The sequence below is a fragment of the Aulonocara sp. 'chitande type north' Nkhata Bay genome, linkage group LG20, assembly GCF_057382095.1.
Source record: "Aulonocara sp. 'chitande type north' Nkhata Bay isolate Kocher_YH1m ecotype deep benthic linkage group LG20, A_spYH_male_GT1.1, whole genome shotgun sequence".
Lineage (NCBI taxonomy): Eukaryota > Metazoa > Chordata > Actinopteri > Cichliformes > Cichlidae > Aulonocara > Aulonocara sp. 'chitande type north' Nkhata Bay.
This window is the reverse complement of record NC_141363.1, coordinates 16139431-16164293: the sequence shown is the minus strand read 5'-3', so window position 1 is coordinate 16164293 and position 24863 is coordinate 16139431. Positions and strand designations below refer to the sequence as shown.

The following is a 24863-nucleotide window of genomic DNA, read 5'->3' as shown; positions in this document are numbered from 1 at the left end:
GTGCAAAGCCCTTTTGATATAGTAGAGGTTGGACAGACATTGCTGATGTTTAGGCCACACCTCTCCCTCATTTTCCCACCATTGTCCACTGTTTCAAAGAACTTGTCATTCTACCCAGGAACCATACCCAAATGTTTCACACAGTCTTTGGTGGTTTAGTAACCAGCACTGTTACTGCACAGTAAAATAACACCACTGGTAAATATAAAGGGTTTGTAGGGAGGAGACAAATCCCTTTGGAGTTGTGTCAGGAATGGCATCTGGCATTAAATTCTGTTAAACCAAACATGCAGAATTACCTGCATGTTTAAAGGATGAATGAAGAGCTTTAGGTAAACACAAAGACCTGTCGTTTGGGTACCCTTTTCAGATAATACATTTAGATATAGATTACATGTTAATACCAGGTGTAAATATTGTACAGTACTTTACAAATTCGTCTTATTTTTCATCAGAATTCATCATCAATCAGTACAATTCTAACATTTACTGTCTCATCACACTCCAGGTTAATGCAGAAAAAAAATGTAGAAAATGTCAAGGAAAAAATGTGCATATTAATGAACTGTCAGCCTCGTTTTTTAATGTTGTTTATCTTGCAAATCTGGCTGACTTTTTAAAAAACATTTCCTTTGCAGATCTTTTGCGCATCACCAACCTGCGCATTAACTTCACAAAGCTCAACACTCTGGGAGATGACCTTCTGGACCGACGCCCTGAAGTCCTGCAGAAATATTACTACGCTATCTATGAGCTGGTAGTGCGAGGGAGCTGCTTCTGTTACGGACATGCTTCAGAGTGCGCTCCTGTGCCGGGGGTCAACGCCAGGGAGATCGGCATGGTCAGTTAGTGGATGATACTGCCAAAAACTCACTGAATCTGTAATTATCAGCATATCCTTTGTAAGACTAAAGGAAAATGGAAAATTATCTTCTTGTTTAAAATAATCAACAGCAGCACAGTAAATCACAGCCTTCTCATTTGCACTGCCCATACTAACCATGTCACTTTTCATCCTTGTCACCTTTCATCTTGCTGTGCTCAGATCCACGGTCGCTGTGTGTGCAAACACAACACAGAAGGCCTGAACTGCGAGCGCTGCCGGAACTTCCACCATGACCTGCCGTGGAGACCAGCGGAGGCCGAGAACCCTCACACCTGCAGAGGTGGGGCAAATATGCACTCCTTCAAAATTCAGATGGAAACATTTGTAGCTGAAATTCTTTCTTTATAGTTGTCAAATGTGCTTTTCTAACCTTTAGACTATTTAAGGAAATAGAGAACAAGCCCTTTGTTGGTACTACCAGCAGCAGCGCAGTCAGCTGATGAAGTCGGCTTTCTGTGACTGTGACAGTATCTGAATATGATTAATGGGGCTTTTTGTCAACCAGTGAAAACATATTTTCACGTTTCTTGTTTTACAAGATAACTGAGACACTTTTTGGGGGTTTAAATTAAAAATAAATATATGCTAGAAAGATAAATTAAGATGTACAGTGGGGCAAAAAAGTATTTAGTCAGCCACCGATTGTGCAAGTTCCCCCACTTAAAATGATGACAGAGGTCAGTAATTTGCACCAGAGGTACACTTCAACTGTGAGAGACAGAATGTGAAAAAAAAATCCATGAATTCACATGGTAGGATTTGTAAAGAATTTATTCGTAAATTAGGGTGGAAAATAAGTATTTGGTCACCTCAAACAAGGAAAATCTCTGGCTCTCACAGACCTGTAACGTCTTCTGTAAGAAGCTTTTCTGTCCCCCACTCGTTACCTGTATGAATGGCACCTGTTTGAACTCATCATCTGTATAAAAGACACCTGTCCACAGCCTCAAACAGTCAGACTCCAAACTCTGCCATGGCCAAGACCAAAGAGCTTTCGAAGGACACCAGGAAAAGTATTGTAGACCTGCACCAGACTGGGAAGAGTGAATCTACAATAGGCAAGCAGCTTGGTGTGAAAAAATCAACTGTGGGAGCAATCATCAGAAAATGGAAGACATACAAGACCACTGACAATCTCCCTCGATCTGGGGCTCCACGCAAGATCTCATCCCGTGGGGTCAAAATGATCATGAGAACGGTGAGCAAAGATCCCAGAACCACACGGGGGGACCTGGTGAATGACCTGCAGAGAGCTGGGACCAAAGTAACAAAGGTCACCATCAGTAACACACTACAACGGCAGGGAATCAAATCCCGCAGTGCCAGACGTGTTCCGCTGCTGAAGCCAGTGCATGTCCAGGCCCGTCTGAAGTTTGCCAGAGAGCACATGGATGATACAGCAGAGGATTGGGAGAATGTCATGTGGTCAGATGAAACCAAAGTAGAACTTTTTGGTATAAACTCAACTCGTCGTGTTTGGAGGAAGAAGAATACTGAGTTGCATCCCAAGAACACCATACCTACTGTGAAGCATGGGGGTGGAAACATCATGCTATGGGGCTGTTTTTCTGCCAAGGGGACAGGACGACTGATCCGTGTTAAGGACAGAATGAATGGGGCCATGTATCGTGAGATTTTGAGCCAAAACCTCCTTCCATCAGTGAGAACTTTGAAGATGAAACGAGGCTGGGTCTTCCAACATGACAATGATCCAAAACACACCGCCCGGGCAACAAAGGAGTGGCTCCGTAAGAAGCATTCGAAAGTCCTGGAGTGGCCTAGCCAGTCTCCAGACCTCAACCCCATAGAAAATCTGTGGCGGGAGTTGAAAGTCCGTGTTGCTCGGCGACAGCCCCAAAACATCACTGCTCTCGAGAAGATCTGCATGGAGGAATGGGCCAAAATACCAGCTACTGTGTGTGCAAACCTGGTAAAGACCTATAGTAAACGTTTGACCTCTGTTATTGCCAACAAAGGTTATGTTACAAAGTATTGAGTTGTATTTTTGTTATTGACCAAATACTTATTTTCCACCCTGATTTACGAATAAATTCTTTACAAATCCTACCATGTGGATTCATGGATTTTTTTTTTCACATTCTGTCTCTCACAGTTGAAGTGTACCTCTGGTGCAAATTACTGACCTCTGTCATCATTTTAAGTGGGGGAACTTGCACAATCGGTGGCTGACTAAATACTTTTTTGCCCCACTGTATGTAGCTATGCTGGGCTACTCTGGTGTCCAGGAATAAAGATATAAAGCTAGAAATTTACTTTATAGGTCACCTCTAAAGGAGATGGGAGAAGGTAATGCGATGTGATAGTTTTTAGGGTATCATTATTATTATTAGGACGCCACCCAAAAAAAGGGTGGTCAGAATGGTATTCATGTTCCTCTAAATCAGGGGTTTCAAAGATAAGCCCAAAGCCTCCAGACAGCTAGACAGCTTCGGACATGTGATAGAAGGCATCGATTTCTGACTTTTTACTGTGTTGTCATAGCTTTTATAGTTTTTCCTACTCGTAAAGACCTCCCCCGTTCCCTTTGATACTACACCAAAGTAATAACAGTTAAAACGCAGAAAAGTTCCCGTTTTTTCACTTGGTACTGTAAATTTTTATTTTTTACAATGACAAGTTTTTTTTATTATAATTGCTACCGTAACTTTAAACATTTATGGATTTTTTTGCTGACAGCTTTCTTTCATTACTACAGCAGCATTTTTTTATCATGTAAAAAAACTGGACTTCTTTTTTACGTTAAGCTGTTAAACATTTAGTTAAACATCTTTACACTGACAGATGGGAGAGTTTTGCTTTGTGACCCAAGACGTAAAATAAGTTTGCTCTAATTGCTCTTTAACTGTTCTCATTTTGTTTTTGCCTGTTTCTGCAGAGTGTAACTGTAATGGCCACTCGGACCACTGCCACTTTGACATGGCAGTGTATATGGCAACGGGTAATGTTACTGGAGGAGTTTGTGATGACTGTCTGCACAACACTATGGGACGCAACTGTGAGACGTGTAAACCTTTCTACTACCAAGATCCAAACAGAGATGTTAGAGATCCACGGGTTTGTATCTGTGAGTCTCTCATACCTTGATTCTCTCCTTTGGTACAGAAATTCAGTACTGAGTATAAAAAAGGAATTTTGCTCTGAAACATAAAATTTTCCTGTCATTCCTGTCATCTTTTACCTACAATCTCCATCATTCCTTCACTTAAGCCTGTGACTGTGACCCAGTGGGGTCATTGGAGGGAGGCGTGTGTGACACCCACACCAACTTTGAAATGGGAATGATTGCGGGACAGTGTCGCTGCAAAGTCAACGTGAAGGGGACGCGCTGTGATGACTGCAAGGAGGGTTATTATGGACTCAGCCAGAATGACCCTTTGGGTTGCCAACGTATGTGTTCATCTGCCGCCAAAATGTGTTTGAACAAAAGTAGATATCTCAAATCTTTATGTGCATTCATGTTTCTGTGTCTTTATTCATCAGCTTGCAACTGTGATCCTCGTGGCATCATCGTGATGGGAGCTCCTTGTGATCAGATCAGTGGGGACTGCTCCTGTAAAAGATATGTCACCGGCCGCTACTGCAACCAGTGTCTGGTTAGTAACAGTCGTTGTTCTGTCTCTCAGGTTTCATCCTAAGCTCATGTCCAGGTTTGCTCAATAGCAGGCCTTGAATGCATGAAAATCTACTCTGTGTAGATATTCCAGTGCAGTCCAAGAATAAAAATAAGGAGGTGAAAGTGAGGATCTTTAAATAATGCACTGGAAGATGTTTGTCTTTGACTTGTTAAACTAATGGGGCCATATTTTAAAATTCTGTGTGGGATCTATACCTAAACCGTGCGTCATCACAGCAATTTTGTATTCAGCAATCGGACTGAATCTGAACTGGCCGACATGATTGCATTAATCGGCTATATGCACTGGGCTGTTGTTTAAAAAGACACTTTCAATAGCGCTATTTTCTTGCTGTTATTTTGGTAAACTTGGCCTGTGTAATGACAGAGAATACAGTGCAGTGAGCTCTTTGCAAGAGTTGAAACTGCCTTCATTTACAGCCTGGAAACCTAAACATCCATATTATTAGATGAGGTGACCAGAGAGTGTGTGCGCTAATAAAACACTGAGTGGAGTTTATGTCTTGATGCATGCACAACCATCCAGGTTAGGAAATCCCAAAAAGTTGATTCTGTTCATGTGGATGTAATGTTTTCAGTGGGAGAAATGTTTTTGTCACTCATCCAAGTGACTCCTTCAGTCTCTGCTGACTGCAGATTAGCCATGGATCACTAGCACGATTACAAATAGAACTTCTGCTTTGACTGTTCATGATAAAGCAGCAGTGTACAAAAAAAAGTGTACATGAACTGTGAAAAAAGCTAATTGTGAGGTTTGTGTTCCTCCTACAGCCTGAATACTGGGGCCTTAGTAATGACCTGGCAGGCTGCAGACCTTGTGACTGTGACTTTGGAGGAGCCTTCAACAACAGGTAAAAAGATTTTGTATCGTCTGTGTTCTGCTTTTAAGAACTAAGCATTCTGTAAATTGCAAGTATTTCGTTTAGATGCAAAAAGCATCAAGTGGACACGAAGTGAGGCTGTGACTCATTCAGTCTGATGGTCTGTGCAGACAACAAATAGACAGGAGATTTCAAGAACACCAGTAAAAGGCTGTCTACACATTGTTGTATGTGATACTTAAAGGTGCATGATGGAAACCGGCCAGTGTGACTGCAGGAGGCACCTAATTGGCCGGCAATGCTCTGATGTGCAGCCCGGGTATTTCTGCGCTCCGCTGGACTTCTACAAGTATGAGGCCGAAGATGCCACCGGACACTCTCCTGCTGACCCCGTACTGCCGGTGAGCACAGCAGCATGGTGCCGTGTAAACCACTTATTCACATTTACGATCATTGGCTCATACTACTAGGCTGACTACGTCAAAACAACACACTGTAGAATCTAACTTCAAAAACGTACATTTTATTTGAAGAAGCGAATGGGGGTGGGGTGGCTATAGCTCAGGTGGCAGAGCAGGTCAGCCACCAATCAGAAGGTCGGTGGTTCGATCCCAGGCTGCCTCCTGGCTGCATGCCAAATATCCTTGGGCAAGATACTAACCCCATGTTTGCCTACTGGTGGTGGTCAGAGGGCCTGGTGGCGCCTGTGTCCGGCAGCCTCGCCTCTGTCGGTGCGCCCCAGGGCAGCTGTGGCTACAATGTAGCTTGCCATCGCCAGTGTGTGAATGGGTGAATGACTGAATGTAATGTAAAGCGCTTTGGGGTCCTTAAGGACTAGAAAAGCGCTATACAAATGCAGGCCATATTGTAGAAAAATGCTGAGCTTACCCCAAACCCCAAATGAGTAGATGCAAAATTCACTTAAAATCATAAGCTGGGGAGAGCAAGCCATTTGTAAAGTTTAAGGAAGGCCATTGTGCAAGCATAAACCTAGAACTTAGACGTGTTTGTGTCTCATGCATGCAGCAGGTTTGAAATACTGATTGATGGTGGAGAGGTTATGTAACCGCTTTTCAAGAAGATGGTTGTGAGCTCAAAGTGAGAAAAAGCATGATTAGCTGCTGCAAGAAGACACATGAGGTGTTAAAACACACAAACAGATCTTAGTAGTAGCCCTAAATTTGACAAATTCATAAAAGCGCTTGAAGATTTTAACCTGGGTTTATAAAAAAGGACTGCTGCTGATTACAGCTACGTTATAGTTTCTGCATCTGCTTACCCATTCAGGAGGATTGGATTGTGTGTGTGGAGTCACTCTAATCCAAGAGGTATAGTTCCATCTTGTAACCCCTAATAAAGTTTCCTTTGGACCTTTTTGTTTGTGTAGAGAACTCCTGTCATATAGTGGGATCTCTGTCACAAAAATTCATTAATTAAATGGACACGACTTTAATTAACAGGCTTTTTTCTTGTTTTAGCAAGAATGTGATACATGACGACTGTATCCATGGAAGTATGTTCACATAGTGTGGCTTTCAGTAATGAGCTGTATGATCCAACATGTTCACTTAGGAAACCTCAAAGGTCACCGATCACTTACAGTATCTCTACGTAAAAGACACACACATCTCAGCAAAAGGTCAGAGTCTCTTCTTCTGCCTGTCTTTTGTATTTTTTGGAAACTGTGTGAGCAAAAGAAAGATTTCACTCACCATCAAGCATCAGTTAATTATCCTTCATCACATTTTTAGCTTTTTATTAAGTTTTTCAATTATCCACAATTGGAAACAATGACCAGAGTAACTGGCTACAACAACAGCTTCTGCTGGTGAAACTGGGAGCCCTGAGTACTTTCCACCCAGACCTGTGTCCTGTTCCTGAGTTTTGACAGAACTTGCAACCGGTTGCAATTTCCGCATGTAAATGGTTCAGCTCTTTATCCTTTCAACCACATCCAAGGTTGCGTGGGAGCTTGCCGAACCAGTCTGCATGTGTTTTGTGGGCTTCAAGAAGGCTGCATTTCTCAGTATGTCCTGTGGAGGAGTGTTTTGGTTTCATAGAACATTGAACTAATTTTTGGGAGCTATCCCAAAATAAACTGGCTGGTGATAAGTCAGCCTCTTTCTCAGTGGAATGGGATTTCACCAGAGCTGCTCTCTGCTACCACTTCTGTTTATTGCTTTTATGGAGAAGAATGAAAAAGATACAGAATTTCTAGGCACAGCCGAGGTGTAGCGGGTGGTGAGTTTGGTGCTCTGAGGAGTTCATCTTTGCTTTTTGCAGATGATGTGGTTCTGTTGCCTTCATTGAGCCATGACTTCCATCTTGCATTGGAAGAGGCTTGGGTTTGTAGTTGAGTGTAAAACGGTTATGATGTGAAGTCTGAGGTGATGGTTCTCAGATGAAAAGGGTGGAGTTTCCACTCCTGGCTCGGAGCAAGTGGCTGCTGTAAGTGGAGGAGTTTATGTATACTCTACATCGAGAGGGCCATTTGAGATACTTGGACCATCTCACTTGGATGCCTCCTGGGCATCTCCTAGGTGAGGTATTTCAGTCATGTCCTAACAGGAGGAGGCCCTGGCATATACCCAGAACACTCTCGAGGGTGTCCTTTGGCTGCTTTGGGAACGCCTCGGCCTCCTGTAAAATAGCTGAAAGAAGTGGCCGAAGAAAGGAAAGTCTCTGCTTAGACTGCTGCCCCTGCAACCCAGACGGATGGACCGGATAGGACCAGACTGATCACCAGACTACAAAAGGGTCCCCCCATCCACCCTGTTTCAACAAGGAGATCTTGTCACTGCGACAAGTCTGTTCCTGTAATCGGCAACTAATTTTACATGCCTATCAGACTCCATTCTTCTTCACATCACTGTTTTTGTTGTTTACCACGTGTTTGTACCCACATTTGTACATTTGTTGTCCACTGTTTCTGTCTTCTGCACTCACCACCTGCTGCCATCCTCCTCATTGTTAATAGACACACAGCATACAATAGTTCCTCCTTTAGCCCTCAGGGCAAGCTGCAACAGTCCTCACTTACAACATCACAGCTGCAGGAATGTAGGGAAAACTTCAGTGACTCAGGAATGTTATGAGAAGAAATGTGAGACACTAAACAAGTGAAGATATTGCTTGAACAAATAAGGGTTGGTGTCTTTAAGTTGTTAAAGTTGCAGGATGGTGTAGAATAAGCAAGATGTAGTCAAAGTGCTGGATCTCTGTGTAGGCCTTCACAGCTGAAGTAATCCATGACATCGCTAGACCAGATCACAGATACCGACATGTCACAATTTATTATTGCTGTACAACAAACAGCACACACACAAAAACATCTCACATTTTTCTTATCATTGTTTCTCTCTGTTACACCCCAGCAATTTGAGCACAGGAGACGAAACCAAAGTGAAGGTGTTTTGACATGTTTTGCTAAATGTTCTATGCACGAAAGACTCAGATCATTTCATCTCAGTTTGATAACTTTTGATAAAAAACATTTTTTGTTATTTACTTGCTTGTGAAAATTTGTTTGTATTTGTGTGGCGTATATAAATTTGACACTGTTGAAGATGGGATGGTGTTTTTTTGTGTTTTTGTGTGTGGAGAACTAGAAATAAAAATGTTATTTTCCTTAAACAGTCAGTTAAAAGTCAAAACTCTCCTCTTCTCTCCCCTCCAGGGCCAAGTTCGCCAACAAGCAACTAATGACTGTGTTCAGCACCTCAGCAACCAGCTCAGGAGGCACCGGCGGCACCGTAACATTGCCAAGTCGCAGCAACATCAGGCAGCACTGAGACGTATTCGGCAGCTTCAACAAACAGTATGATTTTTGTTTCTTTTATTGACTTATTCATTTAATTTTTGGTTTGTGAAGACCCCTAATAGGAACAGCTCACCACTGTACTATGCCTCTTTATACTGAGGTGTTTCTGTTATTTAGCCTATGCTTACTGATATAAATTGCATGGAAAAATAAAAGAAACAGTCATTATTAGACTACAGCCTCCAATAAGACTCTGCAGTTGTATCAGGAGAGTTAAATAGCAGAGCATTACTAATGTCTACAGTTTTAGGCGTTTGTGGTCATGTGCACGTAGACCACTTTCCAAGTGGACGTCAGTTTGCCTAATTAAAAGCTTAACTGTCAAATCAATGATATCAGCACAAACTAGTCAACCTGAAAAAAGAGTGTGGGGGTAGTGGGTACAAGACCACCAACACTGGGACAGATTAAAGAACAGGAATCCCAAAAGAGTCAAAAACATAATGAAAAAGTATTCTTTATTATTTAATTTTAATATATCAGGTCTTGTATTAACAGATGGTAGACTGGAAGTCAAAACAGAGTTAAAGAAAGAATTACTGTTGGAATAGCAACGTGATAATAATACTGTTGTAATAACACTGATGGGGACACCGGTCAAGATGATTTACATTTATTTGGTAAGCTTTGGTAATTTTAAAAGTTGTTTTATGAGACTTTTTCATTCCACCGACCTTTAATTCAGAGCTGCTGGCAGGAAGTCAGTTATGTCAGTAAGAGGAAACAGAAAATAGCACAAGTATTGCATAAAGTAGAAGTGATAATAGGTCAAAAAGAAAGCCATGCTTTGGTGATGTGTCTTTGTTATTCAGCCGGATGTGAGGACCGTTCATAGAGAGCACACTCTCAGCCATATGGTGACATGGACAGGACCTGGTTTTTCCCGTGTTAAAGATGGCGCTGGTCTGGTTTTCACCATTGATAACATACCCTATCCCATGGAGTATGACATCATGATCCGCTATGAACCTGAGGTGTGTGAGTATGGAGAGAATATGATGTTTTTTGTTTAAAAAAAAAAAGCAAAAATAGAAGTAAAAGCCTTTTTCCTTTTGTGTGTAGTCTACAGAGAACTGGGAGGCTGTTGTTAGTATTACATCTGTAGAATTGCCCTCCAGTCTCCGGTGTGGAAACCTCCTACCTACTGAACAGCTCTACACTGTCACTTTGCCACACCACAACAGGTAACAGGACCTGAATGAATGCATGCGAGTGTGCATGGGGTTTGCATGTAATCCAGAGAGGGAGCCATCACAGCCAGTATGTTTGCAGGATTTGTTCAGGAAAAATTGCATCATTACATTGTTGTAACTGTAACTTGCTCTCAGTCAGGCTTATTCCACTATACCAGGGGTCGGCAACCTGCGGCTCTTTAGTCCTTATAGTGCGGCTCCGCGTGGTTTGGGAAAATAAATTAGTAATAAACAAGTATTTAGCTGAAGTGGATTTTATTTATGTTAGTTCTTTTTTAACTTGTAGTTCTAAATTGGAAGATTATTGTGATATTGAAATATAAAAATAAAATAATATTCTATTATTTTTTCATCGCTCAAAATAAGCGTCACACTCGCGGAAGCCGGTATACCCGCCGAAACGCCGTGCATTTATCCAGACTTTAAACCCCAGGTAGGCCAATTATGGATCTTCGGATCCACATTGTGTCAGCAGCTGTTCTCCACCGTGAACTATGTTAAAACCAAACACCGCTCACGCCTCACAGATGACAGCTTACAGTCACTTCACTGTGCGCAGAGGTTCAGGAGCAGAAGTGCCATTGTAAACATATCACAGCAGACCCGACGATGTTTGCATGAACACGCTTTTCAGCATCTCTTTATTGACCACTTTTCACACACAGTTGCTGTACGCATACAGCCGGCTGTAGCTTTTCAGCTCACAGCCCGACACATACCAACACAACAGCACAGATAGCACGGACGTTAAGGCGGCGAGGCGTGATTGCGGGTGCCGCTCAGGTGCGTCCGCCTCCCCTGCAGCGGCGCAGCAGACCACGCCCCGCCACACACCTTAAACTGGTAAAATACATATTTAGGTAGAATTTTGCAAACATTTATTTTTCTTTTTTGAGCAGCATAGTGCTTTTTTTCCAATTATTTTTTAAAAGCCAGGTCCAAAAGCCCAAAGGCGATATAAGGATGGCGGCTCACAGCAGTTTTTGTTTGCTACATGGATCATTTTAGTTCAGCTGGGTGTCTTTCCTTTTGTTATATTTCTTTAAGAGTTCAAAATATGTTAATTACATAAATAAAATGTAATTTCCTCTGTAGCACTTCATGGATTTCATAAGCAACACACCTTAGTTGTTCACACAGAGCATAAGAGTAAAACACTATATATACACAATGTTATCTTCATTTTAGATGTCAAAAAGTATTTGCGGCTCCCAGTGTTTTCTTTTGCGTGGAAACCAGGTCCAAATGGCTCTTTGGACGTTAAAGGTTGCTGACCCCTGCACTTTACCCTCCTGCAGTTTTTGGGACAGTAAGTTTCAGGACTCTAATAAGCAACCATCACTTTAGAAATAAACAGCAGCACAGAGCGCCCACTCATTGATAAAATAATTAACCGCAATTAAAATTGTTTATTTTCCAACACTGTGCGCTAAATCACCAGATTAACAATTTTCTGTCATTTTTACAGCTATGTTGCATTTTACTGGTATATTTTTATAATCTTTATAGACTTTATCACCATTTGATAACATCTCTGTAGTGGGTGACACTCGCAGGGATCATTTTCTGTGGGATAAAATTTATATTCCTTTGGAGGAAGGTCAGCACTTTAGACTGATGACTGCAGAGTCAAAGTCATAATTCTTCATTTATTTGTATAGAGAAACAGAGGAAACATAAACAGGGTATAAGTTAAAATGCTCAAAACTGAAATGGTTTAGCTTTTCTGCTGAAAAGCATTTCAGAGTTTTAACTCATCTGGAACTAAGACCCTGCCCGGATCTGGCACTTCAACCGGAGCATATCACAGCTTCCTTTCTCTCCCGCAGTGGATCTGTCAGCTAAAACCAATTAGTAAAGTGAGACCAAAACACAGACGCAGGAGTTACAGCAAATATGGGTAGCTCAAGTCAACCCTGGTATAAAATGCTTGTTCTAAAAAACAACAGGAAGCAAACTGGCATGGTACTGTTCTGTAGTTTACTTTCATATTGGGTGTTTTCTAGTCACTAAAAGCTGTTTTAACTGCACAGCACTAAGCCCTGTTATTGATCTCATTTGCCATGCTGTTTTCAGAGAGAACCACATTTATAAAACCAAGGCTCACACTGTGTTATTTTGATTAGCATCTATCTCTCTCCCTCATGCTCTCTCATCAAATCTGCAAATTTCTTACATTGTTTTCTAATTTTCTGCTTTTAAAAGTCTTTGCTTAGAAATTAACACATTGTTAGTGTTAGTCACCAGAACTTTCTACTCCTATCAGTGCATTTATTGTGATTGTGACCCAATGCTAATTTGTCCTACTTAGTAGATTTGACTCTAAAACTTCATATGCTGTCATAATAACTTCAAGGCACAAATATGCCGACATAGCTGGACCTTTGTGAATGTGCCTGTGAATGACAACCACGATTTGTCACTTCACAGGCTTTGTTAATGTTGCCTCTCCACACATGAAATGAGAGTGGAAAGTAAAAGTAAGATAAAGTATAAAATATATCTATCATTACATGTTCTTTCATGTTCAATGTGTTCTTACAGATACATCCAGATGCCCAGACCATTTTGTTTTGAGCCCAGCAATCGTTACGTGGTTACAATCAGGTTCCAGCGTCATGGCGCCACACACAGACATCTCACTGCCTTCATTCTTATTGACTCGGTGAGCTAAGACTGGAAGCCTTCCCCTTTCATTATGCCCTTCTCATTCAGAAGTGCTGGAAGTTGACATCACCATGGCTTAGTGGGCTTTGGCTGTGCTTTTACTAGTATGGCTGTTAAGTCTGAACATGGTCCAATTGAGCTGCAGCAGTGGGTGGCCTGTGGGGGTGTTGCTTGGTGTTTTGCACCATCACATTTCCCCCTAGTGGTGGGACAATCCAATTGCAGTAACAGAAGTTGCGAAATGATTGTACATATAATAATAATAATAATATACATTTTGATTTAAGAACTTAAGATCATTTTCTTATCATTCCTGTTTACATTAATTGATGTAGCTGTCTCAAAGCTTTCTTTTTTCGCCCAATAGCTGGTATTGATCCCTAAATACATGGAGCTTCCTGGGTTTCAAGGTAACACACCAGAGTCAGAGCAGCGTCAGGAGGAGATGATCCGCTACATGTGTCTTGATTCCTTTATGATCACTCCGATGCCTGCACTGGCTGAGATGTGCTCTAAACTCATCTGCAGTATTTCTTCCATTATTCACGACGGTGCCCTGCGTAAGTAGACACAAAAACACGAGGATGACAAATCCATTCAAACTCAGCACTGTTTTAAATGATAAACATTTCCTTTTGTGTATTCCATTTATTCATATCTGCTGTATCCAGCCTGTGAGTGTGACCCTCAGGGCTCCCTCAGCGGTGAGTGTGACGTAGTGGGAGGTCAGTGCCGTTGTAAACCCAACGTGATTGGCAGGCGCTGTGACCAGTGTGCCCCGGGGACCTACGGCTTCGGTGTGAGCGGCTGCACTGGTGAGTCTGCCCACTGATCAGCTCAGTCTGTCATATAGTTCTGTTTATAAAACTGTGATTTCACACAATAATCTACAGCACAATAAATCACTTTATAGTGTTGTAGGTTTAACTTGAAATTACATAGATTTTAAACTTTACAAACTCTAAACGTGTTTTACTTTGAAAGCTGAAACCTGAATCCTCTTATTTACAAAAGTCTTCAGTCCCCTCTCTAAATATATATACATTCTTGAGCTACTTGCTCATGAGCGTTCTCTTGGTTTCAGTCTTTTCTGATTTTCACTGTGAGCAGCTGTCTGTGCACTTGTAGCCTGATGCTGAAATGATAACTGTTAATTCATTTCTACCTAAAAATACACAACAACTTTCTGCAGCACGGTGAGGTTTGTAAGAGCAGCAAGAACTGTGCAACAAGCTTGTTCATTTGATTTGGGAGTTCAAGGTCATCCTCTTCAAGTGATTTTACACAAGCGATCCTTGGGGACCTGAGACACCACACAAAACTCACTGACATTCGCAGACCTAAAATGACGACTGTTAAATAATCACTGGCAGTATGAAGTGGGCAGGTCCTAAAGTTTAAAGTTTCACAACTTCTAAGGATACCACTGATTAACACAGGGGTGGGCAAAGTCCACGAGGGCCGGTGTCCCTGCAGGTTTTAGATGTGTCCTCAAACCAACACAGCTGATTTAAATGGCTAAATTAGCTCCTCACCATGTCCTGAAGTTCTCCAGAGGCCTGGTAACGAACTAATCATGTGATTCAGGTGTGTTGACCCAAGGTGAGATCTAAAACCTGCAGGGACACCGGCCCTCGGCCCTCGTGGACTGAGATTGCCCACCCCTGGATTAACATATAGCAGAGTGTTAAGTGCATTACAGAGTTACCTAGGCAACCAGAGCCCAGAATGTTCCCTATAGTTCGATGACATTATAAATCGCTTCGTGTGTGAATGCCCTTTATATACTTTTACTTGTAGAAATAGAGCCAGGAAAGGTGTTTTTTCTCTGTAACTATAAAGCACTGTCTAAGAAAATCATTTTGAAGGTCAGATGCATTCAGTGGCTGTTTCCTAACTTCTGTTTCAGCTGTAATTTTCTTTTATTTTCTTTTTCCCTGCTCATGAGCTGTTTTGCAAAATAAACATTGTCATAAATCCATTTATTACTCAGGCTCGTTTTCCCCGTCAGGGAGAAATACAATCACCCTGACATGGTTTTGTTGGTTTTACTGACATTGTGTTCGAGGCCATGTGCACAAACGCACACCTAGAATGAATTGTAGGTTAAATGATGAGACATGTAGACATGAAATATGTAAATCACATGTGCGACTGTAAAAATGGGCTCACATACTCTGTTCTGTATTAACGAAGCTACTTATTTAACTTGCTGTTTTCTTTCTTTTAGGAGATACAAATCAGGGCCATTTAGAATAATAATAATGATCATAAGTTTTCTAAGCAAGATTAAATGTTCAACATAAAGCAAATCAGAGAAAAGCTTATAAAGTGACACATTTGCTCGTTCTAATGGGAAAAAGAAGAAACTTTAAAGAGTCGGTTTATACACACACGTTCATGTAAATATGAGTGTGACTCATTGGTAAGGCAGCTGTATTTTTAAATATATATAAATATATATATTCATGTTTGGGGGAAAAACAAAATATAACCCTCTAAACTCCCCTACCCAGCCTGTGACTGCCACTCCGACGGCTCATTGAGCCACCAGTGTGACCCAGTTACAGGCCAGTGTCAGTGCAGACAAGGAGCCACAGGGCGGCAGTGCTCTGACTGTCAGCCGGGCCAGTGGGGCTTCCCCAGCTGCACCCCCTGTCAGTGTAACGGCCATGCAGACCTCTGCGATCCCCGCACGGGAGAATGCCGAGGCTGCAGGGACTTCACAGCAGGACATCTCTGTGAGCGGTAAGGAAAATTCAGTGCCACACTTCACACTTCAGCTCCTTTGTCCGAGTGATCAAATTGAAAGCAAATCTTTTATCTCATTTTGTTCCAGTTGCATGGACACGTTCTTTGGAAACCCAGCACTTGGATCAGGGCAGCACTGCCGGCCCTGCCCCTGCCCAAATAACCCCAACTCCGATAACTTCAATGCGTTATCTTGTCAGGTTGACCACACCTCTGATCAGATCATGTGTAACTGCAAACAGGGCTACATGGGTGAGCGCTGGTTCATACTGGTTCATTCATCCATGTTTGACTGACAGCACTGTGCTGTCAAGTAAATGAAAACGACTTGTATCTTTATTCCAACTTTTCTCTCGTAGGTCTTCGGTGTGACCAGTGTGCCCCTGGTTACTATGGTAACCCTGAGCAACCTGGCGGACAGTGCTTTCCATGTGAGTGCAACGGCAACATAGACACCCAGGATCCTGAGTCATGTGATCCCAGGACTGGCGAGTGCATCAAGTGCCTGTACCACACTGACGGCCCGTCTTGCGCCCAGTGTCAAATCGGTTACTATGGCAACGCTTTGGCCCACGATTGCAGACGTGAGTGATGACAAAGTCACTGGATTACATAATCTTTAAAAAAAAAAAAACGTGGGTGTGTGATTTATGTTTTTTTTCTCTGCACACCTGTTCCTGTTCTTAGGCTGTACCTGTGTGACTGCTGGTACCCTACAGTCTGCTTGCAGCGATGGACACTGTGACTGTGATCGGCAGACTGGAGCCTGTCTCTGCAGGGAGCATGTGGTAGGCCATAACTGTGACCAGTGTGCACCTAACTACTGGAACTTCGGTCAGGATCAGGGCTGTGAGCCGTGTAATTGCAACTCGCAGCACGCTCTGGGAACTCACTGCAACATGGTGAGGATGATTGCAAGCTTCTGTCTAAAGAGGGCCTCAGATGTGCTTTTTGATATGCTTGTTGTGTACCTGTATTGGACCAGTTTGTGTGCTCTTCAGTTCACAGGCCAGTGTCACTGTCATTCAGGCTTTGGAGGTAAACAATGCACCGAGTGTGAGCTGTTCCACTGGGGAGATCCACGGGAGCAGTGCCACGGTAAATCACACTGTGACTTTTATGAACGCCATGTAACGTCTTACATCACAGGTGGTTTTTTCTGAGCATGATGAGTGTGAACAATAATAATTCATAATCATTCAATGAAGAATATAATACATTTGTGTTCCACACATTGCTTTCAGATTAAATGGGATCAAAACAAATTGCTGCTAAATTACTAAATTGACAGTCAGATTTAAAATCACCCTCTTCAAAAAATAGGCGGCCAGTTTCACAAAGTCACCCGTGATGGGCTATAATTTATTTGCACAAAGATCACGTGAAACCACTTCAACATTTCAGACTAGGTTGCCACAACAGTTAGAGTAAATACCAAACATTACGACAGATTACAAGTTTGAAATGCAGCATGAAATATAAACTCTATAGCTTACCCAGGAGACACAGTACATAGGGACATGTTACACCAGTAACATCAGTGATCCACTCTTTACCAAGAAATATATTAATCAAACAGTTAAATTAGTCCTTCAAACATTTCGGCTTCTGTAACCAGAGCTGAGTATTTTGGTGTGTTTGGTTGTTTGTTCTTAAATGTGTTTTTTAAAAATCTTGTTTTACACTAAATTCATACTTACTTATTATCCTCAAGAGCCGATGCTTTGTGCAACGTCTGGATTTTAGGGATCTGTTTCACCTGTGCTGGTTAGATCTACAGCTTGGTCAGCATCTGCGGTTATGTCTGAAAGTTTCTGGACAGTTGTGTTTGTTTCCAGCTGTGACTCAGTACACCTCAATGCAGGTTTGAAAACAAAAGAAAAGATGCCATTACATTGCAGACTGTCATTTCATTTCAAGACAATAATCAATAATATTGTGCTAACCTTTGAAAGGATACACCTTAAACCACCTGGAAAGCATTTCTTCCTCACATCACCCCGCAGTCATTCGCGACTTTTGTCTTCCTTGGATATTTGGGTCTTTTCATGTTGATGTGCTCACCGGTGTATTCTTCTTTTCTCAAGTAGTGTTCAAACTCTCGCTGTTTGATGGATTTACGTTGCATTTTTGCACCCGAACAATCATGTGGCAAGAAAGAAACAACTCCCACTTATCCATGAAACAACTTTTGAGATTTTCCGCATCTGAAAATAGGGGACTGTGTATTAAAAAAAAAAAAAAACCTCAATGGTTAAAATATTATTGTTCAACACGATGAATTTAACCTGACAGTTGCTTCTTTATCGAAGTATTTTGTAGAGAGTGCTTTATAATAAGATGTCATCTTAGGACTGGTTTTATTTTATTTCTTTTCTTTTCTCCAGTGCTCTTCTTTATGATTATTCCCAGTTTTGCTTTAATATAACCTAAATGCAGTATTTAGTGATATGAGGTGTGGTTACAAGTATTTTATTTAGAGGTTCTGTTTATTTCTCTCTCTCCTCTACTTAGAATGCAACTGTAACCCAGAGGGCACAGAGATTGCCCAGTGTGACAGATTAACGGGTGCGTGTGAATGCCGGGAAGGAGCCGCGGGACTGCAGTGCAACCAGTGCGCTCGTGGTTTCACCGGCATCTTCCCAAAATGCATCCAGTGTCACCCGTGCTTCCAGCTCTGGGATGACGCCCTGTGCCAGATTAGAAGGGACCTGGATCACATCCAGTCCAGAGTGCAGGAGATCCTGAAGGGTGGCATCACACCGGGAGCTGGGGATGCACGCATCAAAGAACTGGAAGGGAAGCTGAAGCAGGTGAAGGATCTGATCATTACGCAGGACAGGGACAGGGTCTACCAGCTCATTGGCCAGAGCATCGATGACCTCAGGTGAGGAAATAGCAGCATGTCGTTTGGTGTTTCTCATCAGCTACTTTATTATATTTTAAGAACATCCTGTATGTGTTTCAGGGCTGAGATTGCCCTCACTGATGGGCGTCTGATGGCCATGGGCCAAGAGCTGAATACGACAGCAGAAACAGACAGGGCACTCCGACACACGCTGGATAACATGGAAAAAGAGCTGCGGGACCTCAACACCACTGTGACTGACAAACAGAAGCTGCTTGAACTGTTCGGCTCAGGGTTTGCAGGTAATTTGTTGCCATCAGAGGCACAAATGAAAACCTTGAACATGTCACATGAAGCCTCGCTGCTGTAAATACAGGAAGCAGACTAAATCCATATCCAGTAGCAGAGTAGGTTTTATACGTTGCTTTTAAAAAGCTGCTGGTGTCTCTCACAGATCAGTTTGAGAAAGTGAAGCAGTACTATCAGGAATCGCTGCAGGCTGAGATGAAATGCAACGCTTCAGTGTTTGGTCCTATGAGTCCTGTGGAAGAGTCAAATAAGACCAGAGCGCGCACAGAAGACCTGCTGGATGAAATTGAAAACAGCATTAACCGTAATGTGGCTGCTCACAACAAGTCACTCAGCGACCTACAAAAACAAGCTCACGACCTCCATAAACAGGTCAATCAGCTGAGCGACCAGGTAAGCAGTGTGCTATAATAAAAAAATGTATGTTGGGTTAGGGTTATGTATGTACCCTAACCATGACCTCAACTAGATTAGACAACATTCATTGAAAGAGAATGGCAAGTGGAATAAGCGTAGATCTAAGCCTCAGAATTTGGAGTAGGGAAGGCCTCAGCGAGGAGTACTTTCAGGAGACTGTATAAGGTGACAATTCTGAACTCCAGATACGTTTTCTCTAATTAAAAGAATCCATGCCAGAAAAAGAAACTTGTTCTGTCATTCTGAGGTAGAAAAACTGACAAAGTGAAAATGAGATTAAAGCTTAGGCATTAGGCATCTAATATTGTAAATTCATAAAAAGTGGAGTTTTCTTAATAATATCAACATGTTCTACCTGTTAAAAAAAGAGAAGTTTACTCAAAAAAAAAGGAAAAAACCTCACTGATGTGTTTTTAAACATGCAACATGCCAAGTTTGTTTATGAACATTGTGAAACATCTGCAAAAAACAGTGTTGGAATTTTATGCTGGCAGTGACATCTAGTGGAAAAGCCAAATCAGCTCATGATTAAAGGATTAAGTAGAAATTGAAAATGGTTTTCCATCACTGATTGGTGAGTATGTTTTAATTGTGACAGTCCCTGATGTGCAAACGTAGCAGCAGTGGGGTTTTTTTTTTCAGAGCCTTAAAAACATTATTTAAAATACATGGCATTTTGTCATGTATCGTATTTTTACAAATTAGATCGCACACACACATTATGATGTCACTGCATTTCTTTGCTGATGGTAGTCTGCAAATTAAGGTATTTATTTGCAGGCTTTTAAGAAAATTAAGATATTTCCAGTGAGTCTGAGAATGCTGACACACGTCTGTTGTCTCCACTGACAACTATAGAGTGAAGCTGTCTACTTGCACTGTATTTTTGTTTGTTTATTAAGAGTATCTTGCAGTAGGGAAATTAAAATATTTGGTTTTTATATTTTTATATTGATAACAAAACTGCATTTAAGTCTTGCTGTCCAGCATTGAAGTCTTATCCCACTAACTCAGTCAGTGCATGGTGCCATCTTTAAGGTGTGTGGCGGTCACAGCAATAACAGCGTCAATGGCAGTTGCCCAGACAGTCAGTGTGGTGGTGCCGGCTGCCATGACAATCAGGGAAACCATGTATGTGGAGGAGTGGGATGCAGCGGGACTGTGGGCACATCTGTAGCTGCGCTGAATGACACCAGGAACGTTACAGACAGTCTGAACACTGCCAGTAAGGAGCTGCAGAAAGTCTCCAAAAAGGTGCTCGCAGTATCCGTAGTTTAGCCTCATATGAGTGAAATATTTCTTTGATCTGACTCTTGATTTCTTGTGTCCAGCTCCAGGACATAGCTGCTATGACACAAAAACTGAAGAACCAGACGATAAACACGCTGGAAAAAGCCAACAAGTTGAGCAAGGAGCTTAAAGAAAGCAATAAGAACCTGACAGAGTTCATTGAGAAAATTAAAAACTTTCTCACTGGTATGTGGATGATATTGCTTCAATGTCTAAATGTAACTTGATGCTTCCTGCATTTGCACTCCTTTTGTCCCTGTCCTCTCTTGTACTGCCCAGAGGAGGGAGCCGACCCAGAGAGCATAGAGAAAGTGGCTCAGGAGGTCTTGTCGATCACACTGCCACTGAACAGGACCGTTCTGGACAAAATGATCGCGCAGATAAAGGAAAGTCTTTCCAACATCAGCAATATTGAGGGGATTGTAAATCAAACCACACTGCACACCACTAAAGTCAAGGAGCTTCTTGACGCAGCTAAAGAGGCCAAGTGAGTTATCATTTTTGTTTTGTTTTGAAATTAAGGACCACATTTCCCATAAGCCAGCTTGCTGAAAGTTAAACTGTGACTGCATATAAAAGATGAATGTTGCCTTCAGCAGAAGGCAGTTAAGATTCCCGCTGGACCACGAGAAACAGACTGTTGTAGGGGGCTGCACCAATAAGCTGAAGGCTGCTCAGTATTTCAAATTGATTAATTTGATCTCTTTATATGCTTATTGGTGCCCCCCTCTACAACAGCCCTCTAAAACTCTCCTGCTCCTGCCACCCCTGCTCCAAGGCTATGTTTGTTACACCTGCATTCTGTGGCTACACTATTATCATCCATACCCTACAACATGAATTTTGGTTTCGGATATTGTCTTTCTTGTTGTTATTAAAGTTCAAATAGGATATCCACACATCTATCCTTTTTCCTTGGGTTCAGCTGGCACCAGGCAAACCATGGCATTAATAGGCTGTGTATAATTAAGCCTTATTAAATGCACTGAACATGCATTTATTAAGCAGAGCTGTAGGAAAAAGGTTTTCTCTCTGACTAATTTTTGGTGCTATTGTGCAGGAGGCGAGCAGAGGAAGTGAAAGACATGACCAATATTACCAAGGAGGCGTTAAAAGCATCTGGAAAGGCCATAGAGAAAGCACAGGCTGCCCTGAAAGAAGCCCACAACAACCTGAACAGCACAAGAAACGCTACTGCTGAGGTACAGAATCTTGGAACATGTAAATTTACAGGTTTCACATATTTTCTGTAATCTACCTCCCCAATGAGCACTTTTGTTCATTTCACTTCAGTTTTATTTATATAGCCCAAAATCACAAAAACAGTTGCATTAAGGTGCTTTTATATGGTAAGTTAAAAATACAATAATAGAGGGAAAACCTCATCAGACGACTTATGATGAAGCATGTGGTGACAGTGGGAAGGAAAAACTCCCTTTTAACGGTAAAGCTCCAGTAGAACAAATGACTGGTTGGGGTGAGCGGTGGGATACAGGAAAAAAGGCACAATGTGGTTCCCATAACTCTTTCCTTCTTCATGTCTCATTTTTTCCAGGTGGAGGGAAAGCTGGTGAGCCTAGACGCCAAGCAGATGGATGTCATGATGCGTTTAATGAACCTCTCCAAGGAGGTGGAAGCTCTGAAGAACAAGACGGAGCAGAACAGACAGATGGCAATCGAGGCTAAAGCACTGGCCGACAATGCCACTGACCTAACATCTTCACTGGAGCAGGTGAGGCTGTTGGTGGAGTTTGGACCAAACTTATTGAATAAATAAATAAATAAATAAATAAATAAATATATATATATATATATATATATATATATATATATATAAATTCTTGAATAAAACGATTGCATCATCTGCCAGAGCCTCAACAACACAGAGAAACAGTATCGTGAGCTGCAGATGAAGATCGAGTCTCTTGGTGGGGTGTCTGGAGGTCTGAAGGACATCAACCAGAGGGTCAAAGATCTCAAAGAGGATGCAGAGAAATGGCTCAAGAATGCCACCAGTGGGATAAGAGAACTGGACGGTAAGTTCATATGGCTGCTCTCAGTGTTGACTTTGTTCTTCAGGTGAGCTACATACAGCACATTGTGACCGTAGTGCGCGACTTGACCAGAAATTGCCTGTAAAGAAGTCTCCCGTGTTAAACTACCACCGTTTAAATAATGTGCCATTGTTCATAGTGTACAAAAGACTCTGACTAGATGGCACAGTCATGTAATAACTTGCAGCTGTCACTGCAGCAAGATTCATAACATAACACATGATGTCACAGATGAGGATGAGATGAGTAGAGTTACACTGTTAATATTCATAAAATATTCCAAGATAAAGATCAGTTCCTTTCACAGGATCCGTGGATGTGCTGTAACAGGCACTAAATGACTAAAAGTAAGTGATAGAAATGAAACAATATCATTATATGTGGGCAGGATAGAAATGCAGAGAAACATTAAAAACATCAAAGCAGAGAATTCACAGTTCAAATCAGTGAAAATCAAGTGAGCGTTTCTGCCTTGGAACTAGTTTTAAGTCCTATATTAATTTAGGATAGAGCTATTACTGATATGTTTATTGTGTACTGTATGGTTTAACAATCGCATCTGCAGATTTGGCATAGATTTTTGGCTCTAAACAAACAACTAAGAACTTCGTAGTAGGACGTGGCTGTAGATCAACCTTTCAGCCTTTTGTGCATGCTTGTTACTTTAACTTTTCTCTTGCTCCCTGTGATTGCAGAACTTGAGGAAAAGTTCAAAAACAATGAGAGGCGGATGGAGAAGCAGCGCTTGGAGTTGGACAAGCTGAAAGACAACGCAACTAGTGTGCGGGACGAGATCCGGCATCGAGTGCAGAACTACAACACCTGTGTGCGATGATGCCTCCTGCGTGTCATCAGCTGCTGTAGTAGAGGAGAGTTAGAACTGCTGTTGTGACTGGAAAACAGAAAATTTGTCACCAATGAAAATAAAACGCTGCTCTGGAGGTTCCTCCATTCTTTCACTGGTATTTCAAGTTTTACACATTACCTGCAAGTGTTATGTCACAGAAATGCCTTCAACTGTCCATGTACTGTTTGAGTCCTCAATATCACTCCTGCCCTTGGTGGTGTTCATGTATTTAAGCTATTACAATAGGCGGATAACCTGTGAAGAGCATTTATTTCACTCTATAGCCAATAATAACGGATAATAATGGAATTGATTTACTGTATGTGGAAAGACTATATCAGAGTATGTTATCAGTTACCTATACCAAAAGTGCTTTCAAGATGTTGAGTGTTTGTGTTGTTTGACCACATTAGTATGGGGTGTACACACTGACATTCCTATTAAAAATTTTGAAAGTACTTTTTGTGCTTTTTCTTTAATTATAACGTACAAATATTCATATAAACATACACTGTGAGGTGATATGATGAAGACAAAGTCAATCTGACACTTTATATAAATGCATCATATTTGTGTGAGACTGTATGCAATATTTACATTGCTTAAGAAGGTATGTTGCTTCAGTGTTTTGCTACACAGGGGAACCTTATACACAGTTAAGTGTATAAGTTCAATCCCATATTTGTCTCTCTTTGCCCACAGCCTTCATCTCTTCTCAATTTACCACCTCTGCAAAAACACAGCTTCTACACTCACTCAAAGTTACACCTAATAGATCTCACCCATCATTAATGCCGTTAGTTAATAATGATAGTCACTTTGCCAGCCTATTGAATCCCTGGCTCAAGTTACAGAAAGTCATTTACCGCTCCAATTTTTAAACATTTTCAATTTACAGTAAAAAAAATAAAATTCAAAGTGTGACACAAGTGGCTGGTGATGGGCCGACACTAGCAAGCTGCCCCCTGAATCTGCATCTTGCCAGGCCTGTGGAGCATTTTAGCAGCTTTTAGCTGAAGGTTTTGTTTTACAACTTGACTGTTTTTGTTCTGTCTCGTTGTTCATACGCATGTTGTTTTCAGCTGAGGATTCGGCATTTTTCCAGCTCTAAAAACCAAACTGTACGCTGCTGTTTCCCTATTAAGCATCCCAGTTTGCTCTTGACTAGCTGGTGAACATTTTGTGGCAAAAGAGCCAGAGATTTTTTCTTGGGAGTTGGAGGAGAGCAAAAATGTAGCTCAAAGAGAATGTTGGCAACTGTTGTATTTGTCAAGTTGCCAGAAACTGCAACTCAAAGTCAATGGT

At 41.7% G+C, this 24863-nt stretch overlaps 1 protein-coding gene across 2 annotated transcripts in view; it reads left to right on the top strand.

The window, feature by feature from the left end:
• Window positions 1–24004, top strand: part of lamb2l (laminin, beta 2-like) — a 68173-nt gene extending 44169 nt beyond the window's left edge. For both annotated transcript variants that reach the window (XM_086277134.1, XM_086277133.1), the window contains exons 8-35: window positions 639–841; window positions 1046–1166; window positions 3783–3971; window positions 4115–4294; window positions 4388–4500; window positions 5313–5392; window positions 5607–5763; window positions 9039–9179; window positions 9995–10156; window positions 10245–10366; window positions 12920–13040; window positions 13410–13602; window positions 13714–13857; window positions 15559–15790; window positions 15882–16045; window positions 16153–16377; window positions 16481–16695; window positions 16795–16891; window positions 18308–18680; window positions 18762–18943; window positions 19096–19343; window positions 20406–20621; window positions 20699–20843; window positions 20937–21144; window positions 21718–21859; window positions 22213–22389; window positions 22528–22693; window positions 23407–24004. In XM_086277134.1, the coding sequence (XP_086133260.1) occupies window positions 639–841; window positions 1046–1166; window positions 3783–3971; window positions 4115–4294; window positions 4388–4500; window positions 5313–5392; window positions 5607–5763; window positions 9039–9179; window positions 9995–10156; window positions 10245–10366; window positions 12920–13040; window positions 13410–13602; window positions 13714–13857; window positions 15559–15790; window positions 15882–16045; window positions 16153–16377; window positions 16481–16695; window positions 16795–16891; window positions 18308–18680; window positions 18762–18943; window positions 19096–19343; window positions 20406–20621; window positions 20699–20843; window positions 20937–21144; window positions 21718–21859; window positions 22213–22389; window positions 22528–22693; window positions 23407–23546 (4856 nt within the window). In that variant the 3' untranslated portion in view covers window positions 23547–24004. The remainder of the gene's footprint in view (window positions 1–638; window positions 842–1045; window positions 1167–3782; window positions 3972–4114; window positions 4295–4387; window positions 4501–5312; window positions 5393–5606; window positions 5764–9038; window positions 9180–9994; window positions 10157–10244; window positions 10367–12919; window positions 13041–13409; window positions 13603–13713; window positions 13858–15558; window positions 15791–15881; window positions 16046–16152; window positions 16378–16480; window positions 16696–16794; window positions 16892–18307; window positions 18681–18761; window positions 18944–19095; window positions 19344–20405; window positions 20622–20698; window positions 20844–20936; window positions 21145–21717; window positions 21860–22212; window positions 22390–22527; window positions 22694–23406) is intronic.
• The last annotated feature ends 859 nt before the right edge of the window (window positions 24005–24863 follow it).